General features: G+C 33.9%; 1 protein-coding gene across 1 annotated transcript; it reads right to left on the bottom strand.

The window, feature by feature from the left end:
• Nucleotides 1-1,326: 1,326 nt before the first annotated feature.
• Nucleotides 1,327-18,537, bottom strand: LOC129795384 (uncharacterized). The gene is made up of 8 exons (XM_055836608.1): nucleotides 18,229-18,537; nucleotides 16,767-16,951; nucleotides 6,518-6,826; nucleotides 4,301-4,591; nucleotides 4,082-4,221; nucleotides 3,685-4,023; nucleotides 3,499-3,618; nucleotides 1,327-3,425 (listed from the first exon to the last, which is right to left on the bottom strand). The coding sequence occupies exons 2-8, from the start codon at nucleotides 16,861-16,863 to the stop codon at nucleotides 1,404-1,406; spliced, it is 3,318 nt and encodes a 1,105-aa protein (XP_055692583.1). The 5' UTR covers nucleotides 16,864-16,951; nucleotides 18,229-18,537; the 3' UTR covers nucleotides 1,327-1,403.
• Between the last annotated feature and the right edge of the window lie 367 nt (nucleotides 18,538-18,904).

The following is an 18,904-nucleotide window of genomic DNA, read 5'->3' as shown; positions in this document are numbered from 1 at the left end:
TCTAACAATTCATTCACTAAAAATACTCCTAAAAAATAATTCCGTTGACATCTTTCGTTGAAAACTGCAAAAAAAATCATAAACCAAAATAAAAAAAAAATCCGTTGATAGTTCTCGTCGAAATCAGAATAAAATCAGATAAATCAATAGCCAATCATTGAAATTAAATCCATTGACATTTATCGTCGAAATCAGTAAAATATCACTCAAGTCAACCACCAAAAATATTTTTAAAATTTCGTTGACAATTTTGGTTCAATTTGGCATAAAATAAATTTTAAAAATCATTTACTAGATTCACTAAATACATTCTAAAAATTAATTTAATTACATTTTACATCGAAATTAGCTTAAAATCAGTTAAATAAGTCATTAAGAATTCAACAAAAACAACTCCTTCAAATTAAGTAAAAAATCAGAAAAAAAAGTGTCAGCAAAATCTTCCTAAAAATTTTCTTCCGTGCACATTTCTCATCGAAATCAGACAAATTATTCACTAAAAAAATTAACTTTTTTGACATTTCTCGTCGAAATTAGCAGAAAATCAGTAAAATCTCTCACCTAAAGTATTTTTTAAAAATTTTGTTGACATTTTAAGTTGAAATCAGTTCCTAATACTTACATGGAATTGTCCTCAGAAGTTTCCTAAAAAAATATTCCATCTGCAATTTCTTGTCGAAATCAGCACACAATGAGACAAATTAACCATCTCGAATCAAAAAGAAATCCACAAAAGAATAAAATAAAACAATCGTTTCATTTTTTTCAACGTTATTTCTTCATTCTTTAAAGATTATTTCCTATTAATTTTATATGCAATATAATTCAAATGTCATTGATTTTCATTAACAATCAATTTTCAATGTAATATTCCTTAAAATCTAAATAGCATTCCATAACTTTTTTTTTCTTTTTTGATGACTTCATGTTAAATTTTTATGTTTTTAACGACTTTTTTTTTCATTTATTCCTAAGCATGTTCACCTAAAATTAATTCGCGGTTACATTGATTTTTTTTAAAAATGTTTTTTTTTTAATTTTAAAAAATCATGAATTCCTAATTATTTCATATTGTAGTTTATAATATATATTTTTAATGATTATAATAAATTATTTTTAGTGATTTTAGAGGAGGGGGCGGGAAGGCAGAACGTTTTCTTCGAAAATTCAAAAATTCAAGAAAAAAAATGAAAATATTTCAAAAAACAATTTTTCTTTTTTAAAATTAAGGAGAATTCCTAGAAAATAATAGAATTTTTTTGTGTAAAGGTTTCTTATAGCTGTGCAAATCGACTTTAGTTTCCACCATTTGGTTTAATTTCTTAGTTTTCGTTTAATCGTGAACGATTTTTTGGATGCTTTTTATGGTTTTTTTTTATGTTGATTATTTTTGGGGCTTTGTTTTACATTAGAATGCACGAAATGGGTGATGTTTTAGCTTCAAGCGTGGCGATACTAGAGCTATGATTAAGTGTATTCACCGAGGTTAGCTTATTGTTTGTTGGAGATCCAGTTGTTGTCAGTTCAGCCGTTGCCTGTGAATCCGATGGCAGCGTGTAGGTGGGACGTTTAGTCTGCCCATCACTTTGGTAATCGCTGTCTGTGTCGACGGAATCATCCTCCGATACACTCACCTGATTCTTCAGCTTCAACTGCGGCTCCAGCGAGGCGTCATTGGCCTCAGCTTCGTCCTCCGTGTCGCTCTGATCCGTTGCATCGGTATCAATGTCCGGTGCTGCGGTTTCGTAGAAGCGCTGAAGGACAACGGGAATCTCGGGGAGCCTAAAGAGATCCTCCGCTGAGTTTGTCTTTTGCTTCTCATCCAGCCATAGGGTAACTGCTTCGTACAGGGAGATTGTCTTTTTCTCCTCTTCCTGCTGCCTTCTTTCATCATGTTTCGGCTGATCTGCGACTGTTGCTTCATCGGGCGCTGCATCACTTCCAATGTCGATTTCTGTTATTTCATCAGATAGCTCCGAAATACTCTCAGTGTCTTCGTCTTCTGCGACTTTCTCCGAAGCTTCAGCCTTTGCAGCAGCAGTTAGAATAAGTCCTGACGTTTGTTCTTTCGCCTGATCAACTTCATTCGTCTGCGCAGCGTCTTTTGTTGGCGTAGCATCGTTTGCCTGCTCAGAGTCTATCGCCTGCTCAACGGCTTTCGCCTGCTCAGAGCCTATCGCCTGCGTAACGGCTTTTGCCTGCTCAGAGCCTATCGCCTGCGCAACGGCTTTCGCCTGCTCAAAGGCTTTCGCCTGCTCAACGGCTTTCGCCTGCTCAGAGTCTATCGCCTGCGAGACTTCTTTCGCCTGATCTACAGGCTGATTGTTTACTTCGTCCTTTCTCGCTTTTTTGTTCGTCTCCTGTCTTTCTGCTTCACATTCGTTCATTATCACTTGCTTCCTCGCTTCCTTACTCAAACCTTCGCTCCCTTCCTTACACTGCTCTTCGCTCGCTTCATTAATTGCTTCTATTCTTGCTTCCTTACAAGCTTCCTTAATTGCTTCCGTCCTTTCTTCCTCCTCACTCTCAACCTCATCTAGCTCAGCATGCCCATTCACAGTAACTTCAGTTAGTTCCTCCTTTTTTACCGGAGAATCTTCAGAGCAGGTGTAAGCTGCTAAATTAAGTATACATTCAATATTTTGCAATTCAGCTTCGAGCTTCCGACATTCTGCATCATCACAGACATCAATGACATTGTCTTCAACCACCTGCGTAGCACCATCAACCTCTGAGTCTTCTTCACTCACAATTTCAGTCTTTTTGTTGAGGACAATCCGCCCAAAGTCCGGCTCGATCACTTCAAAACCCACCCCGTTCGTCGTCTTCTGCTTCCGTCCCTTCTTACATGCACCACTTGCCTTCTTCTTTGGTTTCCCAGCCTTTCGTGGCATCTTCCCTACCGTGGCACAGGGCGCTTCTTCAGGGATAGGCAGCAGTGATTCCTGAACTGTATCCTGTTCTGCAACTTCCTCCGTCTGTACTGTTGCTTCTGTCGCCTCATCTTCATCCGCAGCATCTTCAATTGCAACAGATCTTCCCTTCTTCCCACGTGGCTTCACCACTGTCTGCCACTTTGTCTCCGCAGCTGCCACAGTGGTGGTCGTGGCCACAGCAAGGGGATTCTCCTTTGATAAATCAATATTTTGCGCCTGAATGGACTTTGTGGCTTCCTGCAGAAGTTTGCGATTTGTTATAATTTGGCTGTAGGCTTGCTTCTTCCTGCTACCGGCTTCCTTCTTTGTTGTGCCTTTTGGCGCCTTGGAATTGTTCTCCTTTGCACTCTCTGCGGTATCTATGTCTCTGGGACGCTGCACGTCCTCCGTTTGATGACGTTGTGAGTAGTTACGCGGATGGAATTCCTGAACTTCCACATTGAGGGTACTTTTGATGGGAACACTCATATCTTCGATGGGTATCACATTCTGCATGAAAAAGAGGGAAGAGTTTATTGCCTTTAGGTGGCTCAGTTTGCATGACCACAACTGTAGGACTTACATTCTTTTGAGCTTCTGTGGGTTCCTCCTCATGGCAACATGACGATGATTCTTGTTCAGCCTGACTCTCTGATAACACCGCCTCCTGTCCAGCCTGATTAGCAACGGCTTGATCAACAGCCTGATTGAAAAGAAACTTTTTTTAAAAAGGAATTTTCAAGAAGATTTTTCTTAAAGAATTTCTTACATCAAGAGAATTTGATGCTTCAGCTGCCTCCTGTCCATCTTCCTCTTTAGTCTTCGCACATTCAGACTCTCCTGGGGCATCACTGTACTCCACACCATTGCTGTAGATGGGCACCATCGGGGGGCTGAAGACGTAGGGGGCATAGTAGATCGGTGGTGGGTAGAAAGGTGGGATGGATTGTGGGTAGAAATTTGTGGAATTTGGATTAAGTGTTGGGCTCTTCACATCACCCTCTTGAGCATCATCCTCTTGGCCAATTGCCGTTGCATTCTCCTCAACAATTGGTGGTGTCTCCGGGGTAGATTCCTCATTGTGAGGGCTCGCCGTTCCAGGTGAGGTCTGTTCCCAAAAATTAATTAAAATCTCTTTTGAAGCCAAAAATGAAAGAAAAACTTACAATTTGCGAATCGACGGATGAACACGAGGCATCGTAAGGCGTTACTGGTGTATTGTACATATCCATTGAATTGAGATTATTCACAGGATACGGCATCATCATCATCGGTGCATTGCCGTAGGGATCAAATGACGTGTAAGCTGGAAAAAATTTTTAGAAAATATTCAGAAAAATCGGAAAAATCTCTAAAATTGTCGAAGAAACAAAAAAAAAACTCACGATTAACGTATAAAACTCCATTTTGGTCAAAGAATCCCGGATACATGAATGGGTAGTCCCCATCGGAGGCATCTGAGGCACTGTGATAGTGTTCCGGACTGATGGATTGCGTACTTGGAGTTGCCGAATCATCCATTGACGTCACACTCATAGCGCCAGAGCCCGAAGATGGGGGTGTTGTAGCGGGATCATTTGGGGGACCAGCGAAGGAGTTGAATCTCTTAGGGCGCGACAGGTAGCCCTTCTTGAACAAAACATCCTGCCGTGGGGTCGTTATTCGTGTGTATTCATCTGCAAAGAGACAATTAAAATAAAATTTAACACTTTGGGTTATCTAAGAATTATTTTCTAGTTAGAAAAGGAGCTTCAAAGTCCTAAGAAACAAATTTCTTATCAGAAATTTAATCTGGATAAACGTTTTAAAGACCTGAATGTAGAATACAGATCACAAGTTTAAACTTTTCTCATAAAAATGGTCATAAGTTTGATTTTTTAGGGTCAAAAATGAAGATTCTTGACTAGAAATTTGAACTTTAATGTCTAGAAAGTTGATTTTGAGTCAGAATCTTATCTTTTGAGTCCAAAAAGACATTTTTAGGGCAGAATATTAATCTTTTGAGTCCAGAAAGATCTTCTATCAAAAGCTCATGCTTTTGAAGTCCAGAAAAAAAGATTCCGGGCGCAGAAATTGAGACTTTTGAAGCTCAGAAAAAAGATTCCGGGCCTAGAAATTGGAACTTTTGAAGATCAGAATAAAGATTTCTGAGCCAGAAATTGAAACTTTTGAAGATCAGAATAAAGATTTCTGAACCAGAAATTGAGACTTTTGAATGAATATTTCTGAGCCAGAAATTGGGCTTTTTGAAATCCAGAGAAAAAGATTTTGAGCTAGAAATTGAGAATTTGAAGCTCAGAATAAAGATTCCAGGCCTAGAAATTGAGACTTTTCAAGCTCAGAATAAAGATTTTTAGGCCAGAAATTGAGACTTTTGAACATCAGAATAAAGATTTCTGAGTCAGAAATTGGGACTTTTGAAATCCAGAGAAAAAGATTTTGAGCTAGAAATTGAGAGTTTTGAAGATCAGAATAAAGAGTTCTGAGCAAGAAATTTAAGTTTTGAAGTCTGAAAAGTAAATTTCTGTTCAAAAATTAGAGCCGATAAAATTTAGAAAGGAGACTTCTTAGATCATAGCCAGAAAAGAGAATTTCAGGGATCAACTTTAAGTCTCTTATTGTGAAAAAATTACATTTCTGCACAGAATCTTGAGCCACTGAAGTCCAGAAGAAAATTTTTTGATTAGGAATTTAAACTCTTAAGGCCTAGAAAAAAGATTTTGGACTGGAAACTGAAGAATTTTAGGCCTAGAATAAAGATTTCAGGCATGAAGATTTAGTATTTGTCATAAAAAAATTGCTGGGGAAATCATCTTTCAGATGAAACCCGAGACAATAAAAAAAAATCTTAAGCTTTTGATTTGAAGTTCATTAATAAGATTCTTGATAATAAGTCTGAGCTTTAAATGACTAGAAAATTAATTTCTGAAAAGCTTCAAATCTTGAAAACTAAAAGGTGGATTTGATGTTAGTATCCTAATCATTTTGAAATCTAGAAAAAATATTCTTTATTAAAAGCTTAAAATCTATGAAATTAGAATTAAAATTTTCATTTAGAATCTTGAACTTTGAAGTCCAGAATGTAATAGATTTGACGCTAGAAATTTTGGCTTCTGGATTACATGATTAAGAATTTCTAATCATTAATTTTAAAGTCTAGAAAGAAGATTTTAGGGCTGAATTTTGAAATTTTTGTCCGTCAAGAGAGTCATTTTCTGCGCTCAGTAAAAGCTAAAGTTCTAGACAGAAGATTCTTTAGTGGATTTCAGGCCATTAGTTTTTTTTTAATTAACTTGTCATCGTTAATTTAATAAATTTTAAATCAGAACTTAAAAGTCTTTGACGTCCATCAGTTATTTATAAAAAAAATCAGAAAAAATCAAGGTGCAAAAAAAGACGAATAATACAAAGAACATCTATTGATATCTTCCCATAAAATTTACTGAAACGTCGCTGATAAGTTGTAGCCTTGTTGCGAGTAAACGATAAAATAAATAAATCACTTTATCGCAGCATTTGACCTTTTTCGCTTAATTTTAAATGCAAAAATTCTCATAAAAAATGATCTTTTAGAAGGATTTAAAATTATCAACGGTCTTTACCTTCATTGAATGCGGGCTTCGCGTTGTCTCTACTGTTGGCATTTTGCCCCGAATAGGTGCCCCTGTAGCTCGGTGAGGATCTACGGCCAAAATGCCTGCCGTGGTAGGAATTCTGTTGATAATTTCGCCTACGATGCCCCGTGCTGCGGGGATGGTGCTCATGATGCCCATTGAGATGCGTTGTGCTCGTTATCTCACTACTTTGGGGATTGTCGGCGGACTGATTGGAGTTTTGTGATGAAATTGATGAGGATTTTGTTGGTGGAAGTCGCCATGCATTTGTTGATGGTTTAACAGCAGTCGTTTGCTCTGCAAAAAAAAACATTTTTTTATGTTTAAAGATTAATCTTAAATTGCGAAAAAAATGGAATTTAAATGCGGAAATATGGAGGAATTATTTCATTTTGTGGAGCAACAACAAAAAAATGTTTATTGATAACCCGCCTTGTGCTTCATTCCCATCAAATTGATGAGAAAACGACAAATTGACGCACATCTGCATAGAGAAAAAAGTTTGTTTTGAGGAAATTCCCAAAAACCATAATAAAGGAAAAATTTCTCTTCAATTTTTTTGTAGATTATAGCAAAAGAAATTCTAGAGGAGAAATATCAATCAATCAATTGGAATGTAAAAAAGAGAAAAAAAATTTGAGAGATAATTAAATTATTTTTAGAAGCTTTTAGAAGTTCTGGGAGTTTTTAAATAATCATTAATATTTAGTTTTTTTTTATAAAATTTTATTAAAACATTCGAGTTTCTGAAGGAATAATATTTTTATTTCATTGAAAATTGAGGAAATCGTGCTTAAAACTTCCTAGGAAAAGGTCCCAAAATAGTGAGACAATTATTGGGCAATATTTGATCGAATTAATTTGATTTCAGTGATTGCATTAGGCCTTGATAAATATTGATTAAATTGATTGAATTTTCATGAATTACCTCAATAATAAGATAAATGTGCTTTAAAATTAAATTGAGTACCCCCTTTAGAAAAAATCATCAATTTTTGCTCAATATTGGTCACATATTTGACTCAAAAACTGGGTTCGTAATTATCAAGTCAATCTTTCATCAATGTTTGATTAAATTAATTTTTTTAAAGAACCATTACGAATATTTTTCTTTAATTGAAGTACAAACAATATGGGATGAAAGTAGTTTGACTGTTTGTGGAGCAATTATTGCGCAATATTGGCTTCAATATAATTTCCTATAACATTGTTTTTACTAATTTACATAAACAATGCGATATAGTAATGATTTTTGCATCGCATGAAAGGAATAAATATTCTGCGACATTGTTGGGAATGTTTTTAGAAAGATTAACAACTCGTGTTTGTGATTTGTTCCGGGTCAATTGCTTTGTGATAAAGTAAATATACCTTCAGTGTTGTGGATGTTTCTTATGTAGTTTATAAACAATTCCAAAATGCATTTTATGAAACCGAAAGGAGCAACAAAAAGAAGTAAAATCTCATTGATATTTTAAATATTGAGGGAATATCTCACTGATAAACTTTCAGGGTTTTTTTTGCATTTTCTATGAGTAAATTTGCAATGAAATCTTATTAAAATCAATTTTAAAATGAGATGAAAATCAACAGAAAACAAGAGCCACATGTGGTGTTGTATCTCCGTGTGTGTGTGGTTGTTATCGCACAAAGAAGTGTCTGAAAGGTCGCTAAAAGTTTTGTTGTGAATGATATAGTTGCAAAAAGATTACGATTAGTTAGTCTACGCCGTTAAATTTAATAGAAAATAGATTTATTTTTAAAAATCTCAATTTTCTTGATTTATTTTACTGATAATAGTGCGGAGATTGAGGAAATGCTTCATTTTACTTTGTCAAACCGCCATGTTGCGGAAACTGACATTTTTTCTAAACATTTTCAACACAGTTTGTGTGTATTCTAAACATTTTTTTTTGCATTCTAAACAGCAAAGTTGAAATATCTCGTAAACTGTCGAATATTTTGGAATGAAATGTTTTGCATTTCTTGGAGCAAAGAGTAGAGATTTGTTTAAGAATCTTTTTAGAAATTCTTAAAATTTTTCGAAAAAAAATTCCTTAAAAATTCTAAACAGCAAAATTTTTAATATTTTCTGAACTATCTCTACTTTTCTAATTGAATCTATTGCGTTCAATAAAAGCGAAATAAAAGATTATTTGAAAGAATTCTTGAAGTTTCTCAGTTTTTCTTGCTCAGAAAATCAATTAAACTTTTTTTTTGTATTTTCTAAACATAATTATTCTAAACGGCTAAACTGCAGTAACTTTGAGGAGCTGCTTTGTATTTTCTAATGAATTATTTGGTATTTATTGAGAGAAGAAACAGAGATTATTCAGATAAACTGTTTGATTTATAAACATTTTTAAACATTCTTTTGGAATCCCTTAGAGAATTCTAAAAATTTGTATTCTAAACAACAAAACTGTATCGAAAACTAATTTGTTTTTTCAATTTTCTAATGGAAGTCTTTTGCGTTGAATAGGGATAAGAAAAAAAATATTTAGGAAGTTATTTTTTCAAGAAACTCTTTATCGTTTTGTGATTAAAATAATATTTAATTCTAAACATTTACATTCTAAACAATAATTCTGCAATATTTTGAAAATTACTTTAAACTTTCTTGGAATTTCTTTTTATATTTCTTTTAGTAAAAAATAGAAATTAATTCTATTCCTTGTCTATTAGATCTTCTAAAATTTCTTAACATTTTTATATATTTTTTTTTACATTGAAACTTTTGTATTTCTTGGAGCAGAAAATATGTATTGATTATTCTGTTGAAATCTCCAATTTATATACCTTGTCATTTTTCCCAAAATTTCTTCGTAAAAAATTCTAAACATTTTTTATTGTATACAAAATTCTAAACCATAAATCTTCATTATCTCATAAACTATTTAATATTTTCAAACCGAATCTTTTGCATTTTCTTCAACGACTACAAGAAGTTTTTCTCCGGAAGAAAATTTTTATTTTTAAATCTTTCAAACTATTTCTTTGCCCACAACTGTTGAGCCATCTATTAGAATTAAAAAGGAAGAAGACAAAAAAAGAGCCCTCAAAGAAAATCCACAGAGAGGAGAATTTTTAGATTTACTTTTGGTTCAGCAGTGGAAGAAAGATGTCTCGAAGGAGAGACGATTAGTTGACAATGCGAGAATGAGGAATGATTTCTCAGACTATGCGTTAAAAATATCTTCCAAAAATATCCCCAACATTTTGTATTTTTTTTCTCAATGAATTTGTGTTTTTTGCCAGTGTCTCAAGGAAATCTCAAAAGAAACTTTTTAATTAAGTAATTTTTTTGAAGAATAAAAAATAATAGAAAATCATTAGGAAGAGCATTTGACGACGTCTCCAAGATAAGCGAATTTCTTATTGAGGTCAATTCCCCATGGCTGTTGGTGTTGGCTCTAAATGAGCTTATCCTCGTGTTGAAGTGTTATATAATAATCTCCTCAAAATCCCGCATGGTACCCGTCCAACAGAAATACTTTGGGAATTAAATAAAAAAAATGGTGTTATCAGCAGAAATTTTTTCTCTCGCACCGTGGAAGCAAAAGAAGCTCGATGACTGATAAGATTTCCTCCAAAATGTTAAGAGACTCCCACCAAAAAAAAACTTCTTCGTGAAAAATTCGTGCTGAGAGTGGAGAAAACGTGATGAGAAGAATTTCTTTTTGGGTGTGTGGAGTAATCTTTTGTAACTTCAATTGACATAAATTTAAAAGAAGCAGAGAAAAGTAAATTTCCTCCATTATTATGCTTCATAAAGAGATTGCGGGTATTTCTATGGGGCCATTGCGTGTGATATTTGAGTTGGTGTACCACATATTTTGTTGGCGAAATGCGTCAGAGTAGCTGAAAATCTTTTTAATCGGTTAAGCCGTTAAGTGAATATATGGTTCGAAAGTTTTTCTTTTTAATTCCAAAACTGTTTAATTGATTTTAGTCAACTTTAACCTAAATTATATAAAATATGAATGTTCTAATTAATTCTTCTCTAAAATGTCAGATTTAGACGTTATCAAGATTCAAGATGTCTGCCTTGCACTATGTTTTAATATCTCTGTCAAGTCTTCTAGCTCGATTTTTATTTTAGAGCTCAATGATACTGTTTGACGATATTTTTTTTAAATCCGTCGAGCCGTTTAGACAAAATGGCTACGTAAGCTTGCTTCCCCTTCTTCTTCTTCTTTTATGGTTAATCGAACTAGACGTCAATTTGAATATCCAAATAACCTATTCGCATTAAGCAAATAGTGTTTTGTTTTTCGATATAAATCGAAGATGGCTTGACCGGTTTCGATTATTTTAGACTTATAATGAAATTAAAGTTTTAGAGAAACTCTGTAAATGTTTACAACACCGTGGCTTTGAAATAGATCACAGGGGGTCCCTAGAAACAAACCTTGTATAATTGTCAGCGGTTCAAATGGATTTTTATGTTGTATAGCGGGGTGAGTTAACCTCAAACTTACTTTCTATCATTTCTATCAATCTTCCCAGAGCTGTTTCTTCCGTTCTACTTAACCGATTGTGTTCAAATTGACGTTAATTTTGAAATTAAAGATATTCGCGAGCTTCAAAATTCTCTGAAAAATTATAAATCTGTATATTACTTTTTAATAAGAATCAAAAAATGCTAAAAACCTTTATTCTAGTTGTAAAAATAAAGTCAATAATAGCAAAATCTAAACCTAAAAGTTCTTTAGCTCTTTTAGAAGTCGAGATAAGGCTATTTTTTGATCATTTTTTTAAATTTAAAAATCAACTAATAGCATTTGCTAATACAAACTAATAAATCAAATAACAACGCTTAATGATTGCTCACATTGTGGTATACCCACCCATATAAATAACAGATCTCTTATCACTCTAGCTCTGATTTTTGACTCCCTAAAAAGTCATCGATTTTAGTAAAAATAAATTGAATGAATTTCATTTTAGGGTGGTGAAGCAAAAGAGAAATAAATACGAAAGACATACTAAATGTAACATTTATGCTCAAATTAGTTAACTAAACAATATAAGAGATTACAAATTGATTTTTATAGCATTCATATTTTTCACGTACGCGTTTTCTAAGAGCTCATGATTCTTCAATTTACATGCACCTCAATTGCTGACGGCAGGTGAAGACAGGTAGAAGTTCATTGAATTTTTATCGCTACGGATTTTCTTTAAGTTTCCTCGTTAAATAAAAGAAATTTTAAACAGAAGAAAAGTTTTTTACAAGAAAAACTTTTTTTTACTTTGAAAGAAAAAAAAAGAAAATTCTCCTCTCACAGTGAAAACGACGAACAAACTCAAAATGCTCATTGCGAGCACAATATTATGGTATGATTCACACACCATCGAGTTTAAATATAAAACTCACATGAGCGCGCGCTTTAAGAGAAATAGATTTTTTTCTCTTGTATTAATTACAAGGTGAAGGACTCGCGCAGAGTATTTTATACACAAAAACATTTTCTTCTTATAACAAACCCCCTCTCTCTCTCACTCTGTCTTTCGTGTTTTTAATCCAAATCTTAACTATACAATAATGGCAATTCAATTGCGAAACAAATAACTAATTTAAATAAATAGAGACGTAGAATTGTCTAATACATACACAAAAAGTTTATTTGAGAATTAGAAGAAGAAAAGAAAAACTAATAAGAGAATTTTCTTAAATACTTCGAGAGAAATTTTCCTCACAGATGATGAGACTTTCTCTCCATGAAATGGCAGATTTTGTAGGAGCTATTTTTACCTGAGAGAGCTCACAGCTTAAGCATCAATTAGACAGTCCAAGGAATAATTAGTGGAAGAATGTTTAGGAAGTGCCGTGTGTACAAGCCTACAAAGCATTAAAAGCTTAAAGAAGATTTTTTTCTCTCTTTTATTATTGCCAACATAATACAGCTGAGCTTCGTATTAAACGTTTAATTTGTGGCAAAATGTTATAAGAACACAGGGGTGTAGCCATGGAGAGTGTTTGAGTGTCTGAGCACCCCTTAAAACTTCAGAAAGTTAAAGGTTTTTGAGTCAAGAAATTTCAACGATTGTGTTGTGTCAATGAAACGATCGCTTGGGGTTTTCAGCGACGTTTCGATTTATTTAATTACTTTTATTTTAATAATTAATGGACCGAATCGTCGTTGAAGGCCTCTGCAAAGGTTTTTCTTCAAGGGTCGAAATTTCCTATTAAAAATTTATTTAAAAAAAAATATGAGAAATTGAATTTTTAAACCTAACGGAAAAAAAAAGTTGTACGGTACAGAAATTGACATATATCCAAGCCAGAAATTCTTATATGTCTCTGCCACGCATAATTTGTACTCGAGCCAGTTATAGCTCCAGTCTCGGGTACAAAAGAATTTTAACTGCCTCACAAATTTTGTCATTTTTTTTTAATACACACATAAACATGGGCAAACATAAATCACAGGGAAAACTGTGAGATTTTCCGACCAATCATGAGATGTTACTGTAAATTGGTCCACAGGAAAATTGCACTTCTTCAGAGAAAGTCAACAACACCATCCCATAACCTAATTTTTGAATGTTTTGACTTTTCTCTAAAATTTCTGAGCTAGAAATTTCAAATGCCTGGGAGAGACATAATTCATTTCTACCCTGGACATTATTATATTCTAACGCCAAATAGCTGGGAGAAATATTTTTTGTGTCTACCTTGGCTATTTACCCAACGAGACCTACTTTCCCAAATGCTGCCCTATGTCGAAATAATTTCCAAAATATGTCGAAAGTAGCTGCCCTATTTTGGAAGGAAATCATCTTTCGAAATATATTCGGCATATTTCCTTATCAAGCAGCCCAATTTCTGCCCTATTTTTAAGGAAAAAAATTGGGCAGACCAAGTGGAAAATATTTCGAAAAAGTTTCGACCCTCTTTCCAATAGGAAATTGGGTGTCGACAGTCTGTCGAAATTTTTCCTTCCTCCATTTCCTTAAATATTGGGAAAAAATAAGGCAACTTGTCGACTAATATTCGACATGCTTTCGACAATCTTCCCAATTTTTGCCCTATTTCTTCCCAATTTCTGCCCTTCTCCAGATTTTTGATTTCATATTTTGTCAACAGATGGACTTTAAGGTTTAGAGGTTAATGAGCTCAATGAGCTCAATGGCGTACTTATTCGTGCGCGGCAAATCAAAAATTTACTTGCTAAAATTAAATTCGATTTATTAATTATCTGAGACTTTTGCATCCAAAATAAGTTGACCAACATGTTTCAGGATGTGTAAAGAAATTTTAAAAATACTTTCAATAAGGTTTTGGGAAATTTCATTTTTTATGTGCAATTAAAATATAATTAAAAATTTGAATTTGTGAAATGCAATGGCATTTTATCGCCTATGGCAAATATTCATGACGGGAAAAGGGTGTGGCATGGTTTTCCAAAGACCAAGCGTCAGGATAAGTCGCAATATAAAAATATTAATATTTATTAATATCGTGTTCCATTTTGTCTTGGCATTTTATTGTTGTCATGTAAAATAACGCCATGGAGGCCCCAATATAATCATGTGATGTGTGAAAAGAGCAGAAGAATATAAAAATATGTTGTTTGAATTGAATATCATTGGAGAGAAAGAGAAGAATAATGAGGAAATCAAGGCAATACATGTCGACATACTTTCGAAAATTTTCCCTATTTCTGCCCTATTTCGACGGTCCGTCGAAATATGGTCGGCCACGTTTCGACAAAGCTTCCCAATTGGGCAGAAATAGGGAAGATGCTTTCGACGAACTTTCGACAGAAAAATTGGGATTTTTATTCCCCATTTTTCGTCAAGGCGTCGAAATTTTGACCAATTCTCGCCGTATCCCTCCCGACGGATTTTCGAAAATTTTCCCTATTTTCAAGCGATTTCTCTCCTTGGGTATTTTTTTCCGTGTAACAAAAAAATCTTGAACTTTAGAAAGAAGACTACATATAATTAAAAGAAATGTAACGTATTAAATAAACTTCAATCGGTGAAAGAATGTCAAACGTTAGAAAAGCAGCGTTAAGCTTGAAAACTAATCTCTAGATTTAGTCTAATAACTTGATCGTTTTTAATATTAAATTTCATCACTTTCATTGACATAAAATTCAATAAAACAAAGAAGATTTTTTTTATTTCAAAATATAATTCCCCCCCCCCCCCCCCCTCATGTATTTAGTATGAAACATGCTTTATCTATATCAAGCTTATTGCGAAACCTCACTGTTATTTCTTAAGTTTTCTGTGTTTTCTGTTAATTAGATACATCTCACATATTTCTTAAGACCTTTTATTTAAGCTGCATCTGTTAAAATTACATAGAAAACCCGTCTTCAGCCCTTCAAAGTTGTACGAGTAAAAAATGCTCTAAAAACAATGTTTTTATGACATCTTATGTGATCATTTTGGCTGTAGGTAATGAGGAACTTTTTATGGCTTTTTTGGGGTTAAAAACAACGTTTATTTCCCGCAATTCTTGGCACGAGAATATTTTATGTTTTTTTTATTGGAATTTAGTTTAGAGAAATCAAAGTAAAAGAGGTTTAGTTTATATCCAGAATCTCTCTAATGCGTTGTATGTAGAAAAAAAAGAAATGAAAATTTATTAAGAATAATATTCAACAGTTCGCAATGAAATAATGCAAAAGTCTTAATTCTCAAAATAAAAGTTTAAAAATACTTTCATGAGAAATAATAAAATTTCATAAATCGTTAATAAAAAAGTATAATCGCAATATAATAAAAACATTTCCTCACTTAAAAGTGTTAGCGCGAGACCTCGAATCTAGACCATGGACTCTAAAACATATCATTAAATTTTTAATCTCTTAATTTTCTTCTTTGTATCTCAATATGTTCCTTTTTGCAGGCATTTTTTAAGTGAGTAATAAGGTTAGAGAAATTTTTAAAAACTTCTCTTCAAGGCCAGAGTTTTCTATAATTCGCAATAAATTAAATCTGTATTATTTGCATGACTAAAGAATCTTTTTGAAAGTAAAGTCTGTAACTGATAAAAATAAATCAAATTTCGTTGGAAAATTTGTTTCCGGAAAAAAATTTGAGCAATATAGTTTCCGTGTATATCGAAAAACTAACTTCAAAAAAATATTTAAAATTTTCTGTTTTTTTTATTACTTTCCTTTTATAAGTTACAAAATTAATCAATTATTGCTCAATTATTGTCTTATTTTGGAGCTATGTTTGAACTGTTAACACTAAAACGTTTTATAACCTCAAAAATTTCATGAAAATTATTCAATTATGGTGAAACACAGATATTCGGATCAGGCGCGATTTCCCATAAATTCTTGTAAATGTTTGTAGATTAGGCTATAAATGGTAAAACAAACTTCCGGACTCATGATCGGAAATTATTTCTTTAAAAATTCTAATCTATTTTGATTTATTGAGAATTTATTGAGCAGGAATCTATGAAATTTGCCGTGAATCATTTAGCCCCACAGTGATTTTTTTATCCTTTGAAATTTTAGAAGTATTTTACCACTCAAAATACTTTCCTCGTTTATTGATCTGAATTCGAATTTTAATAACATTTGACTTTATTGATCAAATATTGCTCAATTTTTCATTCATTCCGGAAAATCTGGAAACTTAATTGTTTGAAGGGACCCGCTTGATCCGCGTAATCCTTAACCCTGCCAGATGTAATTACTGTTTTCTTAATTCAAATTAAGAAAAACATGACAAATTAAGCAAAATTTACGCAAAATTTCGAGGGTAATGCCACTGAAGGCGTAAGCATTTTGGCAAGATAAAACATGTGTGTCGTCGTCCACAACGTCTTGCCAGAAAATTGAGTAAGAAGAAAAAACAAGCATGTCTTATGATAGTCACGGGATTTCGTGATATTTTTTTCTTTTTTTTAAAGGAATTTTCTCTTTTAAATCTCTTACGGAGAATGTCCTTTTTCAGAATCCTTGCCAAAGGGATTCTAAAAGATGGGAAAAGAGTGAGAAAAGTTTTGTAGAGTTTCGGAGGAATGACCGATGATGAAAACGCATGGGGTCGATTGTGAAATGTTCCGTAGTTATATAACATCCCGGCAAATGGTTTTTGTATACACTGGAATTGCGTTTGAATTGAGCAAATAATGGCGCGCATTTTACCCCATAAAAATTGTTTCATTTTCTGTTGATTTTAATGGGAATTTTGGGTAAGTTTGTATGGGAATTTCTGGCAAAAAAAATGGGATAAATTGATGTATTTTTCCACTCACCTCGATGAATTCCATGTGTTTCCGCCGCGGCGCCACTTATCGCCTCCATTGGGAGTGAATGCCATTTCGTTTTCTTCTTTGTCCCCTTCTTTCCCATTCTCTTTCACTACACCGTCTCACTTGCACACGGGCAAATGTTCGTCTCAATTTTTACTCAATTTCACCCACGTTGAGGGGGTTGATGTCTACGGAGGGTTATAATTGATTTATTAATTACTGCTCTGTCATGCCAATGTAACACACCCCACACATTCCTCTCTATATTATTTTTAAAGATTTTTTCAGTGCAGAAATACCCCTAATTGCCGGTGCAAAATGTGAGGTTATCTCCCTCTAACGTGCTATATAGTTGACTCCTTCACACAAATACCGGCATTCAACAAAAGCTATGCTTTAGCATTGAAGAGAAGGAGAAAACGCATGGAACAAACGCGCGCACACTATTCTCGCGAGAGAAGAGTTTACTAGTTGGTGTCGCCACTGTCGCAGCCAAATTCTGTGCCAGTCGTTGTATTGCATAATTCACATTGAGCCATTCACGTGCTTTTTAACACCATTTTTTTCCTCTCGCTCTCTTGAATGTTCTACTGAAATTTTATGTAAAAAGCCATGCAGGGCAAATGGCGAGAAAATTTGAAAAAATTGAATTTTTCTTCAAAAAATGGAGTATTTTTTGCATGAAAAGGGGAAGTTTTTTGACAGATCAGGGTAGCTGTCAAACGTGGGGATGTAAAACGGGTTCGCTAACCACGCAATCGTCAACTATGTACCCCCCTAAAGGATAGAGAGGTATAAAAAAACCCCGTCCAATGTCACTTGGTCAAGTACCTGACTTTTAATAAATCTTTTTTGCTTTTTTCTTCTGCAAATTATGCATTGAACATTGAAATGCAGCTGATTATGTAATGCTAAAGTTCATCCTTATCAAATACTTTACAACACTACCTCATACACTTCACACACAATTGTGATATAATCGATTTATTTTCGGTCTCAATAGACGTTTTAGCTGAGAGAGAACGTTTTTTTCTTCTTCTCTTGTTCTTTGCAACATCTTCTCAAGAATGTTGAAGGAAGTTACAAGAAAAACTTTCTAAAATTAATTATATTTCACTCCAACCGGGAAGAAACCCCAACGAACCCCACCTTAGAGGACAAAGGGTTAAAAAAAGGGAGAAGGAAGAACTTTCAAGGAGGAAATGCAAGTGTTAAGAAAGAAATTTCTAGATAGGGGGTGGGGCTTTTGCTCCCGAAAGAAAAGGAATAATTTTTTTTTATGTAAAATGTTCAAACAGTTGTGGTCATCGGGAGGGAGCCCCACATGTCCACCACCAAAAAATTAAATTTAATCATTTTCCCCGACTCCAGCGTGTCTCTTCGTTTGGCATGACAAAACAATAACTTTAGCGGATCACATTCGTACCGCTTGCAAGCTAAAAAAAAATAGCTAATCGATTCTTACACAATATATATAGTAAATGTCGAAGGAAAAATTTTTCACGTTGTCACCACAAAATCGGCATGCAGAAAATGCAGGAATTTTCACTTTCCATCATAGAAAAAACACCCACACCGCGAAAAAAATAAAGGACACAGGTCCTTAGAAATAAAAAACTAAAAGAAAAAAAACTACGGCAAGGAAGAGAACTTTTTTTTTCAGTTCGGTTAACTCCTAAATGTGTGTGTGAGAAAAAAAAACTAGGGCTTAAACACACGAAAACGATGATTCTAGCTTACGGGCTCTACGAGAACTGAACTGTGAGGAGACTGAAACTCACTGAAATCCGTGCACTTTGCACCCTTTTCGCGAAAGAGACGAAATGCTTCAAGACGTGTATGCTTCACCACCATATCTCTCTCTTTCTGCCACACGTGGTGCCTTATAGCTGTCTCCCAGGGGAGAAAGAGATGACTATATAACTTCTAGATAGATATGAGAGACATCTCACAGGGAGCATTTGCAGTACATCTTATGCTGCTAGCTTATTTAAGACACACACAACAGTGATGGGAGTATAAAAGTTATTCTACTTTCAAAAAACTTTTCCTGATAACGTGTTTTTTTTCATTCTTATCTCATTCAAATATAGAGCAAATTTAACGTAAATATCATGTCAATTATGCAAAGAGGAAAGCAT

The sequence above is a fragment of the Lutzomyia longipalpis genome, chromosome 4 (genome assembly GCF_024334085.1).
Source record: "Lutzomyia longipalpis isolate SR_M1_2022 chromosome 4, ASM2433408v1".
NCBI classification, from domain to species: Eukaryota; Metazoa; Arthropoda; class Insecta; order Diptera; family Psychodidae; genus Lutzomyia; species Lutzomyia longipalpis.
The sequence above is the reverse complement of the archived record's forward strand: the minus strand, read 5'-3'. Positions and strand labels throughout refer to the sequence as shown.